General features: G+C 37.5%; 1 protein-coding gene across 6 annotated transcripts in view; it reads right to left on the reverse strand.

Annotated features, from left to right (window-relative positions):
- Positions 1-1,488: 1,488 nt before the first annotated feature.
- The window catches only part of LOC143902763 (uncharacterized protein CG3556), a 94,054-nt gene continuing 80,250 nt past the window's right edge, over positions 1,489-15,292 (reverse strand). For all 6 annotated transcript variants that reach the window (XM_077415929.1, XM_077415931.1, XM_077415930.1 and 3 more), the window contains 2 exons: positions 3,458-3,862; positions 1,489-2,638 (listed from right to left, as the gene is read on the reverse strand). In XM_077415929.1, the coding sequence (XP_077272055.1) occupies positions 2,577-2,638; positions 3,458-3,862 (467 nt within the window). In that variant the 3' untranslated portion in view covers positions 1,489-2,576. The remainder of the gene's footprint in view (positions 2,639-3,457; positions 3,863-15,292) is intronic.

Below are 15,292 nucleotides of genomic sequence, written 5' to 3' on the forward strand. Positions count from 1 at the left end.
GTCCTATTATTTATAATAGTTATAGGTAAGCGCATAGTTAAAAATAAAAAAAAACTAATTTCTATCTATTTTATGTCTAACAATCTTATTTTTTACCGATACAAGATTTTTTGGCCTCCTATCAAAATATAGCCCGCCGAACCCTGGCTGCTAGCAACCGGCCGGCATTACCCCAAAGGTGACCGTAGTTACCCCCGAAAGCTGACCGTGGTTATCCAAGAGGCGACCATAATTACCCAACACGTCGGACAATTGCGGTCAATTCAGAGATTTTTATAATCAATGCAGGCTTAATTATTTATTAGCTTTCTTGACTTTTTTATGATTCTACTTTCAAAGAATGATTCAAGAAGTATCCGTCAACTATTCCATTTTGGTTCTAAAGACATTTCTTTTTCAGAAAATAATAAATAATTCTTACTGACTGCAATTCCCCCATTCTTTCCTACATATGTACGTTTATATGATAATTTATAACAATGTCCAAAACAGGGCGTGATATGATCTTATCTTTATATATAATCATATTTGACCAGATCTACTCTCATATTTAATAAGGTCAAGCCAAATATGATTATATAAAGATTATATTAAGATTATATAAAGATAAGATTATATATCGTGCCAAATTTCGGATTTGATTATATGTATATAATCATATAAAAGTACATATGTTATTAGATCTTTTTATATCTAATAATGTATTTTTACCTCTGATCATATTATAGAATACCTATTTTTTCTCATGATCTTATCTTTATGTAACCATATTCAACCAGATCTGTTGTCATATATGATCATATTCAACCAGATTTATTGTCCAAATATAATAAGATCAAGTCGAATATGATTGTATAAAGATATGATCATATCGCGCCACGGATCTGATTATATACAATCATATAAAATTACATATGTTTTTAGATCTTTTCATATCTAATCATGTATTTTTACATCTGACCACATTATACTCATTTTTCTCGGCTAATTGTAATTATAATTAAAAAATAATTATAAAAAAGTTAACGATAATTTGATGAGCAATTAAAACATCTTTTTAGTAATCTATAAAATGTTAGGCTTTTGCTCGAATAATATAAAACTATAGATTAAACTCATATTAGATACACATAAAAAAAGTGAAGATACAAATATATCATTTAGATTTGCGAATTTTATTAATTTCTCTTTATTGATTCCAAGAAAGAATTAAATCGTACATCGCATTCAAACTTGATAGATGATATATATTGTGCCTAAAACAAAGGTATGGCGTTTATGATGCGTCTTGATTTTTCTTTTCCTTGTTGAATAAGTTGCTGCTGCGAAGAAGATTTGTTTTTATTTATTTTCATATTTGTTTAGTTACTTATGTATAATACTTATTAATTTACTTGTCGTTTATTTTTCTCAATTATAAGAGTATTTATTAAATAAACGCGTTACAGCTGGAGGCGGAAATATCAGGAACGGATATGCTAGTACGGATATAGCTATTCGGTTTATTAAATACGAATTAATTACGACAGATACAAGTATGCTTGTGCATTACATTTTCATAGAAAACGTTATGTAGTTTCGTAGCTTTAATAAAAACACGTTGGATGTCGCACGGATTTTGGCTCTTAATGTTACGCAAGTTTAAACCTAAAATGTAAACCGTTTGTGCAATAATATGTGACAAACAAATGCAATTTTTAACAAATGTATATTGGCTGTCTGAATACTTGTGCATCTCTCTAAACATAGCTGATTTCATTTTATGCATGATAAGACGTAAGGTCGTTATTATATTCAAATCACGTAGAAGCGTCCAAAGAATGTGTTTCATCTAAATTCAAATATTATACGTTTTTTATTAAGTTTTAACACTAATTACGGCATTCAACGTGTTAACGAATCGAATTGTCTTGTATATGTGTATATGTGTTTTGATATTGACATAACGATTCGCGTCTCATTCTACCCTAACAGCAATAATATTGTGTATATCTATAAAATATACTAAGCATGTACTTAATATACTGAGAACATTCTTAAAATATTTTATACTTTATATGATATCTTTTAAACATTCTCAGAATATACATTTGCTGTTAGGGTAGGTCCTTCAAGTCAACCATTAAACGGAATTTCAAAATTTTTCAATTGAGTGTATCTATATAAATACTTACGTTTATATTTTTCTTCATCTAATCTTTCTTTTCTTTAAATTAACGCAACGTAATTTTTTTTTAAGTGTTGATAATAGCGATGGCAGTGAATACTGGATCTCGCTTTAGAATTTCGAGATCTCTCTCTTTCTCTCTCTTTCTCTCTTTTTCTCTCGCTCACTCACTCGCTCACTCACTCGCTCACTCACTCGCTCACTCACTCGCTCACTCACTCACTCATTCATACATTCATTTATTAATCTTCTTTATTTCTCTCTTTTTTCTCCTTTTCTTTTTTATTTATATAATTATATATCCATGTTTCCTCTTAATATTTTTTGGAATACTTGTCCTTCCCCTTGTGTTACCTTTTTCTAATTTCTTTTTGTTATTTTGTTTTTTATATTCTTCTCGCTCCACACTTCATAGCTTCTTATACCAAAAGAGATAATGTTCTCCTTCGCTAATCTGCAAGTTGTCAACACCTGAAAGTACGGAAATATGATTAAAATTACTGATACTGATTAATATATTTATTATGCTGTACATCGTCCAATTAAATCTTTTGTTGATAAATAAATTTTCTATAAATAAACATTTTTGTGTTGCATGTAAATATATAATACATGTCACATAATATACTTAATTCTTTCTTAAAGAGTGAAAAGTTTGATGCATTTAAAGATTTTACTTATTGTTAGATGATTTTTTCTATATTTTTTTTATTTGTTTATTATATTATTTTTTTTGGTCTTATTCCTCATTATAGCCTTTGCTTCAAACGAGCGGAAAATAAGTTTCTTATTGTTCATATACGATGACCTTACAATGCGTCTTAGAGTTCCTCCTTTTTGGTTTCATAGGTTTAATTTACGTTTATTTCTCAAACATTTGGAGATTCTATCTTTTTAATTTTTAACTTTGTAATTGCGGTATGTTTCTGTGTTTGATTGATTGCGTTGAATTTGGCTCTTATATATGTTCGTACTTTAATTATTCGCTTATTATTGACAATTCTGATGAATTGTCCTAGTACAATTTCGTCCTAGTACGGTACGAAACGTTAATTTTTCAATAAAGTTAGATATAATATGAATTTGTTGTAACATCTATTATTGCTCGTATATTGGTCTCCTCATTATAGTCTTATATATTTTATCTTTGTTATATATTTTCATATTTTGGTGTTCTGCTTTTTCGATTGTTAGTCATTATATAATTTTTATTTTGATAATATTGATATTTAAAAATTGAATTTACATGTAAAAAATTTTGAGTAAGAGAATAATTGATGAGGTACATACCTCCAGGCGCAACCAATTGGTTGCCTGGCGGCGAGGACGGTTCCGGCGGCGACGGCAGTCTGTAAAGTAACCAGTAGTGATAGGACATCGGTTCCTCTTTGTAGCCAGCCAGTGTGTGAACATAGTGACCGTTAGGCCATTCGGACGCGGTAAATTGAAAATGAGAAGACATGCTTGCCGCCAAAAGCATCACACTGTAGAAAGTTTCGTTTTTGGGGGCGGTTACCGTCAGATTGTACGTTTCATTTACGTTGCTGCCGACCCACAGGGTGTATGACACGTTCACGAGCACCGGCGCCGTGGTGCCCGTGGTAAGCGTGGTATCTATATTGCTCGTGTTATTTCCCGACGTTTCGCACGGCAGAGAAGTTTCGCTATGATTGTCGGATGTCCCAATATCTGCAACTTGTAAATTTACAAGACAGTCATTTTCTTCATTTCATCTATTCTGCGGCAGAAATTGCATTGACGTATTACACAATCCTTCCTCCTCCTTCCTCCTCCTCTTTTAAAAAAGGAATGTCATCGATACTCGAATCTATCGAAGTATTGTTATCGCTTTTTCGCGATGCCGATTGGTTTTCTCTCTGCGCTTACTTCGTGAGCGGCTGTCATTGCGGAGATTGCGTGTTTTGACAGTTGTGTGGTTAATAGTGTAATAGCAAGCCCTTGCACAATGCCAGGCCACATCAGGCAATAGAAACAGAGAACAGAAATCAGAAATTATGTATAAATGCAGAATAAACAATGACACAGGCAATAGACACAGAGTTTCGTCATGTTGAAAATTCTGTGCCTATTGCCTGTTGCCAACCAATCATAGCATTCGAATTTTTGGTAAATTTGAAGAATAGTGGCCTCCTCACCGATTTTGTTGAATTTAGGCTTAATCGACGCGTTTTTGCGTGAAACAAAAGAATCTGGCAGAAAAAAGTGTCGCTCTGCCCCGCGAAGCAAGATATTAACAGTTAAAGTTGACGACTATCAGGTTATGAGACCTGTCATACCGACAAGATGTAGCGACTACGAACATGCCCCGCGGCCACATGCGCATGCTCCGTGGCCGCACGCGCATGCTCCGTAGCGACATATGTAGTGTACTTCGACGCGTCTTACTTAAATAAATATCTTTGTCATTTACAACCTGCACATCTTAATCTTACAATGGCATATACTCAGTCCAGCAATTAAACAATAATCCGTAGTTTGCGATTCAGGATATCATTGACAATGCAAATACGTGGCCGAAATTTATACGGCAAATGTTCTGGGATAAAAATTTTACGGATCATAACCGAATGATTATTGTCAATTTTGCATATATAAATGGGATATTGGAAGAATTTTTGCATGATGTATTAGTTTTCACGCTAAAAAATGCATACACAGCTGAGAGGAAGCGCAATATTGAGTATAGATATCGATATTTAAATCATAAAGTAATTCTTTCAATATTAATTGATAACTATAGCAAACAAGTATATTGTTTTTTATTCTTTGTAGCAATTGGGACAAATGCGACGCAGCCGTGTGTACAGTTACAGCGTTTTTCATAGAGAAATGTTAGATCTTAATATGAATCCAATAAATAATTAAAATTGAATGTATTATTTTGAAGTTCTAATTTTCATTAAAACCGATATTTTATGCGCGTCACTAATCTATACGCCGAAGGCGTGTCCTCAAATCAATGAGGAGGCCAAGCCCCCCCCGCTCACACTTGTAGGTTTACTCACACCGATCATGGGGGGAGGGTGTTGTCATGTGGGGGAGGCTTTGCCCCCCCCCGCTCACGCATGTATTTCAATATATTATATAGAGTATATTGACGAATAGGGATGCAATAATATTAACATAAATTATGATTAATTTGTCTATCATGTATTTTGATATATTATATAAGATATATTCATCATTGAAAGCTAAGTGATATGCCTGCGGCGGAGCCCCTTCCCCGCCTATTTGTCTATGTACACATATCAGCAAATTACTACAAAACTTTGACCAAGACACAGCGCAACGTTTCAAATTCGCGCACTTTTGCATGCGCGTACGGCCACTGAGCATGCGCATGTGGCCGCAAGGCATGTTCGTAGTCGCTACACCTCGTCGGTATGACAGGAATCATAACCTGATTTCTGTCAACTTTAATGTTTAATATCTCGCTTCGCGGGGAAGAGCGACACTTTTTTTGCCAGATTCTTTTGTTTCACGCAAAAACTTGTCGATTAAGCCTAAGTTCAACGAAATCGGTGAAGAGGCCACTATTCTTCAGATTTACTTTTTTTTTGGCAAAATTGCACTCGTCGAAGGAAAGTAAAGCCAACATATTAAAGAAGAAGAAGTATTGCCTGTTGCCTGTGCATTGTGCAAGGGTCTTAACAGTGAAATATTAAAGTTAAATAGCGCGCGCGTAGCGCGCACCTGTAATGTCTAGTTTAACAAAAAATGGCTTTTCTAAAAAAAATTATAGTAATTATATTCTTTATAGTTTTTTTTATGCTAAATACAATTTTAATTTAAAATGTTCTATCTTGTCATGATGCTAATTGTGAGATATTTCAAGTTTTAAAATTGTAAACATAATTTTAACCCTGATAAAAAAAATTTTATATAAAAATATACGTAAATATATATTATATAAGGAAAGAAGGATTATACATCTGACCAGATTAAATTATATCTCAGCAGATCAAAGAATGACCGCAAAAATCGCCTATTTTTGGTCCCGCGATGAATTTTGACTACTTTGACCTCCCATATCTCTGGAATCAATTCTCATCTCAACTTAAAAATTTTTTGTGACTGATGTCTTGTCATAAGATATCATTTAACACACAATATCGCGGGAACAAAAATAGGTGAAAAAACCATTGATTTTGCGGTCACTCTTTTATTTGGTCAGATATGCTCAGATATGATTTTTCATGTCTGCGCAGATCTGGTCATATATATGTTCATATATAACTATATATAACTACATATGGGGTGTAACATATGGTCTTCGACGGCTCAGATCGACCATATCTGCTCAGATCGAACCATATCTGTGATTGAATTTTATCGAAACAATATACAGATCTGACTGTATCTCTGTTCAGATATAACCATATTAACCATATATCTATATTTAAATGCAATCCAAAATACATTACTATCTGACCATATCTGTTCAGATATAAGTCGAACTGAGGTTGTGTTTGATTGAACTGTTCAGGTCTGACAATATCTGGCCATGTTTAACTATAATAAATTAAATGTTTGATGATCGATATTTGTCTAATGTGATATTTAAATATATAAATATGAATTTATTTATATATACATAGCAAATTAGAGATATTCAATTAAATATCTTTGATGTATGTATAAGTATTGTGACGTTGCGGCCCGCCGCTTCGTGGCAGCGCCCCGCCGCCGTCACAAGGCGCGGAAATTCGCGCCCAGGGACGAGCCAGAGAGGCGACGACGAGATCTCCAGAGGCCAAAAATTTATATCATTTCCGCGTTTTGACTATTATTTTATTTTCATGTGTAATTATAATGCGCGCGGCGCCTCACCCACACCACGGCGAATCTTCGAGGGAGTACCGATAACGAGAGGGGTCCGGGAGGACCAAGGACCGAGGAGGGGTGGCAAGAGCGGAAGCTACATGGATCGCGGGCGGCGAGAGCAACGCGGCAGGCGTGCGGCGAATGAGGCAGCGATGGACAAGGCCGCCGATAGCGGGGCCCCAGGCGCCTGGGGAAAACCCGGCCTCAGCAATCTGCCTTCACGATGTACCGGCCCGCGGGGTGACTGATCATCGCCCCGAGGTCAAACCGGAGGCACACCGGCTAGAACTAAGTCCAGTCCGCTGTCCAGGGACGAATTGAAGGAGTCGCTACGCTGCCAAGGGACCGTTGCGCGCCCCCGAAGGATCCACCTTACGACGATCCTGCGTTAGAATATCGCGCGAGCTTGCAAGCTCGCTCTCGATTGGTTGGCACGCCCCTACGGAAGGTGGTGCCGCATCGATTCCGCTATCGAGCGAATCTAGCGAGACACTCTCTGGTCGTCCGTCGGCGAGTCCGAACGTTTTTCTTAAGATACGCGATAGCCACCCCGAGTCGGGAAAATCTGTTACGCTGCGACGATCCTCCGTACGAGGTGACGGCGAGGAGCCCTACGAGGAGACATCACATCGGTGAGGTTGCCCGCAGTAATTAATATCGAGATGTAAAGCCACGACGCCGCCCTCCGGTGCACGCTCTCGTCCGGGAAAAACGTTGTGACATCGCGACGCGTACAGTTCCTTGAGACCGCGTATCGAATGGCGATTGACAGCGAGAGCGAAGGGCCTCGGGATGGTATCGAGGCCGCGGAATTGAGATAAAGACGCGATTGCGAGCCTCGGGAGATCGCGATAGATTCGTGGCGAAATCCGTTACTGCGAGTCCGTTTCGTGTAATGTCCGCGCTCGTGATTGTGTCTCGCGCCTTTCGTGTTTCCGGCGTATCAAATTACCAAACCTTGCTCTTGTGGAATGTCGTATGCGTCGGCACATCAATCGCGTTAATCGGCCGTTTGTGAGGAGCTAATTGCCTTAGAAAATTGTGCGTGTTAGGATAGTTAAGTTCGGATGCGTTGTTCGGTGATTGCGTGTGAGAAGTAGTCGCGCTAGCGGAAGAGCGTGTTTACACGATATACTCCATTCTCGCGATAGGCTCAGTGCCGTCGTGATTGCGTGTTATTATTGCTCGCGGTAATTCCGCACAGTTTTCCCCGCGTTTATTCCAGGATTCTGCGCTATTTCGAGTATCCCGGTGTATCGTTCTGCGCGTTACGAAAATCACTAAAGACAGAGTATTGTATTCACCCGAATGACTCGCGTTAGGCTTAAGATAATTGGCGACAGAATTCTCGTGCGACTCCCGGCGTTGCGTTCACGCGCTCCGAGCGTGAGGTATCGTCCTCTCGCGATCTTTCCTGCGAGATCTTATTTTCTATTTCCGTGATTATTTTGTGTTTACTGTTGATGTTCCATATTAATTGTAAGTTTCGTCATACTGTATCTCTCTGATCTAATCGCAGCGCCTTCTGCGCGTTTACTATACGATAACGCAGTACTTCGTTTATTCTGGCGTCCGCGCTATCATTATTTCTTTTTGTTTCATTTCTGACGCTCGCGCGATTGATTATATGATTTGTCTGATTGACCGAAGCCAAATCGGCCTTTATTGTTTCACGCGCGAATTTCTAAAGAAAAAATGTCATTTTGATTTGTTAATTGCTTGAGTTCGTGGCCTTATTTATGGCGTGTCACCCCGCCAAATATCGCGCCGCTTTTCATCACCCCCTCTCCCGCCCTTAGGTCGAGCTAGCCGATTCCTCGCACATCCGCCCGTTTCGCTTTGCGTCTCGTTTTGGGTTTTCTTTTGCGATTTTGCGGACGCGCATTGACGCGTCTGGCGCCCAACGGTAAATTCGTTTCGCGAAGTGTCGGAGGTGCGAGGGAATCGTCGGAGAGGCCAGTCATCTCGCTCTCCTTACTTCTTTTGATCCGGCACACGTCCCGGAGCGGTCCGGGAGTGAAAAAGTCGTGACAGTATATAAAAATAAATTATACGATAGGTAAAGATATAATTTACAAAAAATAAATATTTTTTTATAAATAAAAAAATGTTAGTTATTTGTTATAAAAGCATTTTCATCAATTCGCCTTATATATAAAATACAAAAAACAATCACAAAAATATAAGTTATTTCGTACATTGTAAGCTTATAGATGACGAATAAACAAAAGTGAAAAAATTTTCAATTTGATTAATTATTTAATTTTAAACTAAATTAAAAATATTATTTAATAGCTAAATTTTACATTAAAATTTTTTGTTAAAGTCTAAGTTGTAGACTTGCATAAATAATTACCAACTTGAATAAGAATTATTAGAAACTTTACATTTTTTACTTTAATTAATAAGAATTATTTACTGGTTATACATGCAAATATCGGATCATCCGATAGATGGCATTCAATGAGATCCGTTTCTCGATTTAAAATATGACAAACGATGGTATAAGGAACGATACATAAATCAAGTGTATGGTACAACTTATATCAGTTGATATGGGAGTTTACGCTTATAATACAGTAGCACACAACTTTGAATTAAATCGATATATTTATGGTTTTATAGCATTTTACATACCTTCATAATCTTCAATTATATTTGAGCAGATCTGAGGACTTGGTTAGAGGAGCAAGTGTGGTGTGTACGTATGTGTGAGATGCGGTGAGAGCGAGTGAGAGTTTAGATAGTAATAAGAAGCTTAGCGAGCGTTAAAAAGTTAAACAGGTAGAAAGAATAATAGAGAATCAGAATAGGATAATAAAGGAAGTTGGAATACCATTAATATTGTAGTAAAAGTGCGTTAAAAGCAAAGTGGAGAGCGAGTGGTTAGGGAGCAAAAAGGGGGGGAAAGCTGCGTTTGCGTTCCAAAAGGGAGCAAAATTTGCGCTGCGTGGATAGTGTAGGTGGCGACATTGGGCGCGTTCAGCAAATCAAACTGCTCAGTAATAATCGAGCGCGATTGGTTCTTACTTTAAGAACCAACCAATCAACGCGGAGTGTGTAGCGGTGGCGTCCGTTGAGCGAGCCCATTGGCGGGATAGATCAGGCATAGAGATAGACGAGGGCGAGATGATAACAGATATGAATGTGAGTACAGATACGATTTTAGATAAGTCAGGAAAAGAAAAAACGGATAAAGAAACTTTGCTGCACCAAAAAAGGAGAAAAGAGGAAGAGGAAGGCTTTCAAAGAAAAAACTGAGAATGAGGGAAAGAGCGAGTTCGACCAGCATACTAGATTTTGTGAGAAGCGAAAATAGTATGGCCTGTGAAATAGAGAAGGCTAAGAGGAAAAGAGAGGAATAAGAACATAGTGCGAATAACATTTTCAAGAGAGGTAACAAGACGGTAAGAACGCCTCCAGGTTTAGATAAGCGAATGGCTGGAACCGAACTCGAAGGAGAGAAGAGAGAAGGAGATACGACGGTATTGAAGAAGAATGAAGCAGACGGCTCGATAATGGCAATCTTGAGAGAGATAAATGCTGAGTTGAAGGATATGAAGTTGGAGATGAAAGGGATGAAAGACAGAATGAGCAAATTAGAGGATGGTTGGACCATAAGAGAAAAAAGGTTGGAGGACAGTTTGGATAAGTTAGAGGCTAGTCTGCGGAAGATGGAACAAACAAGGGAAGGCATAGCTGTGGATGAAAAAGGTGGCAAAATTGAAGAGATTGTAGGAAGGGTGACAGATTTAGTAAAGAAAAGCGAAAGAAGCATAAGAGATAAGAGGGAAAAAAGAAACAAATTTGTAATTAAAGGATTGCAAAAGGAGGACAATAGGTGTATAAGGGAAACAGCAGAGACATTTTTGGCGAAGGAGTTTGGAGTCAAGGAGAGGGTGAAAAAAATGCAAATATCAGGTAAGGAAGGAAAGGAGGTAATTTTTGTGGAAATGGACAGCTGAGATTCAAAGGAAATTGTAATAAAATTAAAGAGTAAGCTAGGAAGCAGGAACATTTTCATTGATCACGTCTGTCGTACAAGGAAAAAGAGGTACAAAGAAAGATAAGAGACCGCGCGTGGAAAGAAAAGATGGATGAAAAACGGGTAAAAATAAGATACAAGAATTTAGAAATACAAGGAAGGAAGTATGTGTGGAGTGAGGAGGAGAACACGCTCATTGAAGGGAAAAATTTCTGAAGGACAGCCAATTAAAGGATGAGTCGAAAAATATGGTTGAAGATGAAGAGGGTAAGAAGGACAATGAAAGACTGGAGAGAGAGAATAACAGAAAAAGAAGGGTTTTATTCTGGAATGTAGCGGGTTTAAAAAGACAGGACAAGGAATTTTGGAATTATATAATAAGAAATGATTTTGTAGGATTATGCGAGACGTGGCTAGAGGAGAAAAGATGGGATAGGATTAAGGACAAATTACCAGGTTCTCACGAGTGAGTGAACATAAATGCGGGGAGGGAAAAGAAAAAAGGTAGGGCGATTGGCGGAATTTTGATAGGAGTAAAGAAAAGTTTGATTAGGAATTACGATGAAGTAAAGACTGCAATGTTATTAGATGGCGTAGTTCATACATGGCTTTCAGGAGAAGGTACAATACAGAATATTTTCACAATTTATAATAAAGGTCTGGTGAATGATTTAGAGACAACATTTAAGAAAATTACGAAAAAGCATGAGCGGAAAAGAATAATTATAGGAGGCGATTTTAATATAAAGATAGGGGAGTTTGGAAGGGACAGACTGGTAGACTATAATGTGGAAAGGAAAAGTAAGGATAAAGTAGTATGTAATGGAGGTAGGCAGTTTATGGATATGATGGATGAAAGAGGCTGGTATATACTAAACGGTAGAACAATGCGTGACTGGGAAGGCAAATTTACTTATGTAGGTGCGAGAGGGAGTTCGGTAATCAACTATATTATTGTAAACGAATACATTCATGACAAAGTTCTAGAATTTAAGGTAGACGATAGGGTAGACTCGGATCACTTACCATTGGCTATGGAGATGGAGGGGATCGGAAGACAAGTTGCAGAAGAAGGAGAAGAAGAGGTCGAGGAACAAAACATCGTGAGAAAAAAAATAAATTGGGATAAGGAAGCGAGGAGACTATATAACGAGAGGACGACGGAGCTAGGGTGCGTGAAGTGGCAAAAGTCATGGTCGGTAGAGGAGAAATGGAGAAGAATAAAAGAGCTCATACAATTTATTAGTGCACATAGTGCACATAGTGCACTGATTTTTAAAGAGGTTAAAAAGTCGAAAAGGAAAAAAATAGGTTATAAGGATTGATAGAATAGGAGCTGCACAAGGAAAAAAGGAAGGTTAAAAGGAAGTATAGGAAATGGAAGAAAACGAGAGGCAGAAGAGAAGACTTTATACAAGGAAAGAAAGGCTTTAAGGAGTTGCTAGAAAAGAGAAGGAAAGACAAAAGAGCTGAAGAAGAGGAGGAGTTGAGAAACTTGAACAATGAAAAAGTGATTTGGAGGTTTATGAACAGGCGAAAAAAGAAGAAGGAGTGGACGGAGAACAATATTCAAGGAGAAGAGTGGAGAAAGCATTTTATGAAGTTATTGGGAGGCACGGAGAAGGTGTTAACAATGAAGGAGAATGGAACTGAGAGAAAGATAGGTGAAGAAGAGAGGACGGTACAACTGTTGTGGAAATACGAGGTGAGAAACACGAAAGGAATGAGCAAGAAGAGGGGAAAGAGTTAGAAGAAAGGGAAATAGCGGATGCAGTAAAGAGAATGAATTTAGGTAAAGCAGCTGGAATAGACGGAATTCCGATGGAGGCTTTGAGGTTTTGTGGTTTAGCGGTGAGGAGTTGTCTGGTAGACTTAATAAAGCAGATATGGAAGAAAGAAACTATTCCATCGGAGTGGAAAATGAGCATAGTGGTAACGCTGTATAAGAGAAAAGATAAAGAGAAGGCAGAAAATTACAGAAAAATGTTACTGCTGTGCTCAGCATATAAGGTGTATGTCGAAATTCTGAGGAATAGATTGGAGGAAGTTATAGAAGCTAAAAGAATGCTACCTGAAAGTCAGGCGGGCTTCAGGAAGGGAAGATCTACTATGGACAACATCTTTATCCTGAACCACATTGTACAGAGGGAGAAAGGAAAGAAACGTGGAGATGACAAGGTGTATGCTCTTTTTATCGATCTGAAAGCGGTTTTCGACAATGTAGATAGGGGAAAATTATGGGAGGTACTGGAACAAAAAGGCGTTGGCAGCAGCTTGTTAAACAGGATTAAAGGGCTATACGAAGAAACGGAGACATCAGTCAGGACAAGCAGAGAGATTACGAGGTACTTCATCACGAAGAAAGGTGTGAGGCAGGGGTGTGTTCTGAGTCCAGACCTGTTTAGTCTTTATATTGCGGATTTGGACGAAGCGTTAGAAAAACGAAATATAGGCGGAATTGTATTGCGCATGTATAGGGTATAATCGTTAGCTTACGTCGACGACATGGTTTTACTGGCTAAGAATAAAGAGGCACTGGATGATATGATGGATACACTGAAAATATTTTTGAAGGATAGGAAGTTAGATCTAAGTACAGAAAAAACAAAGGTTATTATTTTTAATAGTGGTGGTAAGTTAGGTAGAAAAAATTGAAAGTGGGATAAGGAAAGAATAGAGGAGGTGAAGACCTTTAAGTATCTGAGGTTTACGTTTAACAGGAAAGGAAATTACACGGATCATATTTAAAAAATGGGCAGGAAAGGAAGATTAGCAGCAAATAAGGTATGGGGTCCCGGTGAAAGGATATGTAAAGATGATTTCAAGAGGAGACGGACATTATTTAATTATTTAGTTAAAAGTGTTATGAAATATATGGGGTGCAAGTATGGGGGTGGGTGGAGAAAAGTGAATTAGAAAAGATCTGGCTGGACTACATCAGATAAATTTTTGGAATAGAATTTTGTACGCCGCGGTATATAATCTTGAGAGAGTTGGGCCTAAAGAAATTAAAAATTGAATCGGGATTAAAAGCCATGAGGTATGAAAAGAGGAGTAAAGAAAGTAGTAAGAATAGGCTTAATAGCTGCATGTTGGGAGGAAAAAGATAAAGTGGAGTATAATTCGGGGAACGGTAAGAAAAATCTATTCAGTAACAAAAGGGAAGGTTATTCTAATAATTTGGGGTGGGTCTTGAAGCGATAAGAATTGTAAGAAAGGAAAGTATTGACATGTTCATAATAAGAGAAAGAGAACAGGATATACAAGAACAAACTATTGACAGTAAGGTTAGAAATGCGTGGTACAATAAAAGATATAAGAAGCTGGGTATAGCGTGTAATAAACCTAGATATTTATCAAATGTAAATATAGACAAGTCAATGTCGGGTGATGGTATAAGAGCGTTGATAAGATTGAGGTGCGGTAATATAGACAAAGCAAATAAATATTGGTTGGAGGAGGATGTAAGAAGTTGTGGATTTTGTAAGTTGGGTAGGGATAATTTGGAACATAGATAAATGTACGGTGATTGGCGACTGGTTTGTAAATTTAGGTAAGAGCTATAAGGAAAGACTAGATACACTTTGTAACGATGAGTTAGGAATAGAAAAAAGGAGGATATTAAAAAGGATTTGGAAAGAAAAAGAAAGAAAACGGAAACAGGTTAGAACATAAGCAAATGAAGTATAATAGCCGAGGTTTGTAGTTTTGTATGGTGTGGATGGATGAGTGTTTAAGGTCTATTTGTAAACCAAGTTCCTTTTCTTGGCTTTAAGCTTGAAAATAAACATATATCTATCTATTTGAGCAGATCTGGATACATTCGGTAAATAATTATATCTCGGCAGATCAAATTATATCTGGTCAGATTTGGCCAGATAGAGATAATTTACAGATCCAATTATATCTGGTTAGATCTGATGAACCAGATCTGGTCATATCTCGGCAGATCTAATTCTTTTTTCCCGGGAAAGAATATGTCTATATATTTGTGTTCTCTTGTATCATCTTTGTACATATAGAAAAATAATAAAGATAATAATACAAAAATAACTTTGGCATTATTTTTTAATAAAAAGTAAAATTGCGATTAGATTATACAATATTCTATATATAACTATATATAACTATATTTTATTGGATTCATATTGTTACGCCCGTGCTGTGCGCCCGTGCCGTGCGCTCATGCGAGTCGCCCGGTAGTAAAGAAGTCGCGAATCGTCCTTAGCTACGGTTGTTGGGGAGAGAGAGAAAGAGAGAGAGAGAGAGAGAGAGAGAGAGAGAGAGAGAGAGAG

The sequence above is a fragment of the Temnothorax americanus genome, unplaced genomic scaffold (genome assembly GCF_048541705.1).
Source record: "Temnothorax americanus isolate GAGA-0224 unplaced genomic scaffold, ASM4854170v1 Scaffold40, whole genome shotgun sequence".
Lineage (NCBI taxonomy): Eukaryota > Metazoa > Arthropoda > Insecta > Hymenoptera > Formicidae > Temnothorax > Temnothorax americanus.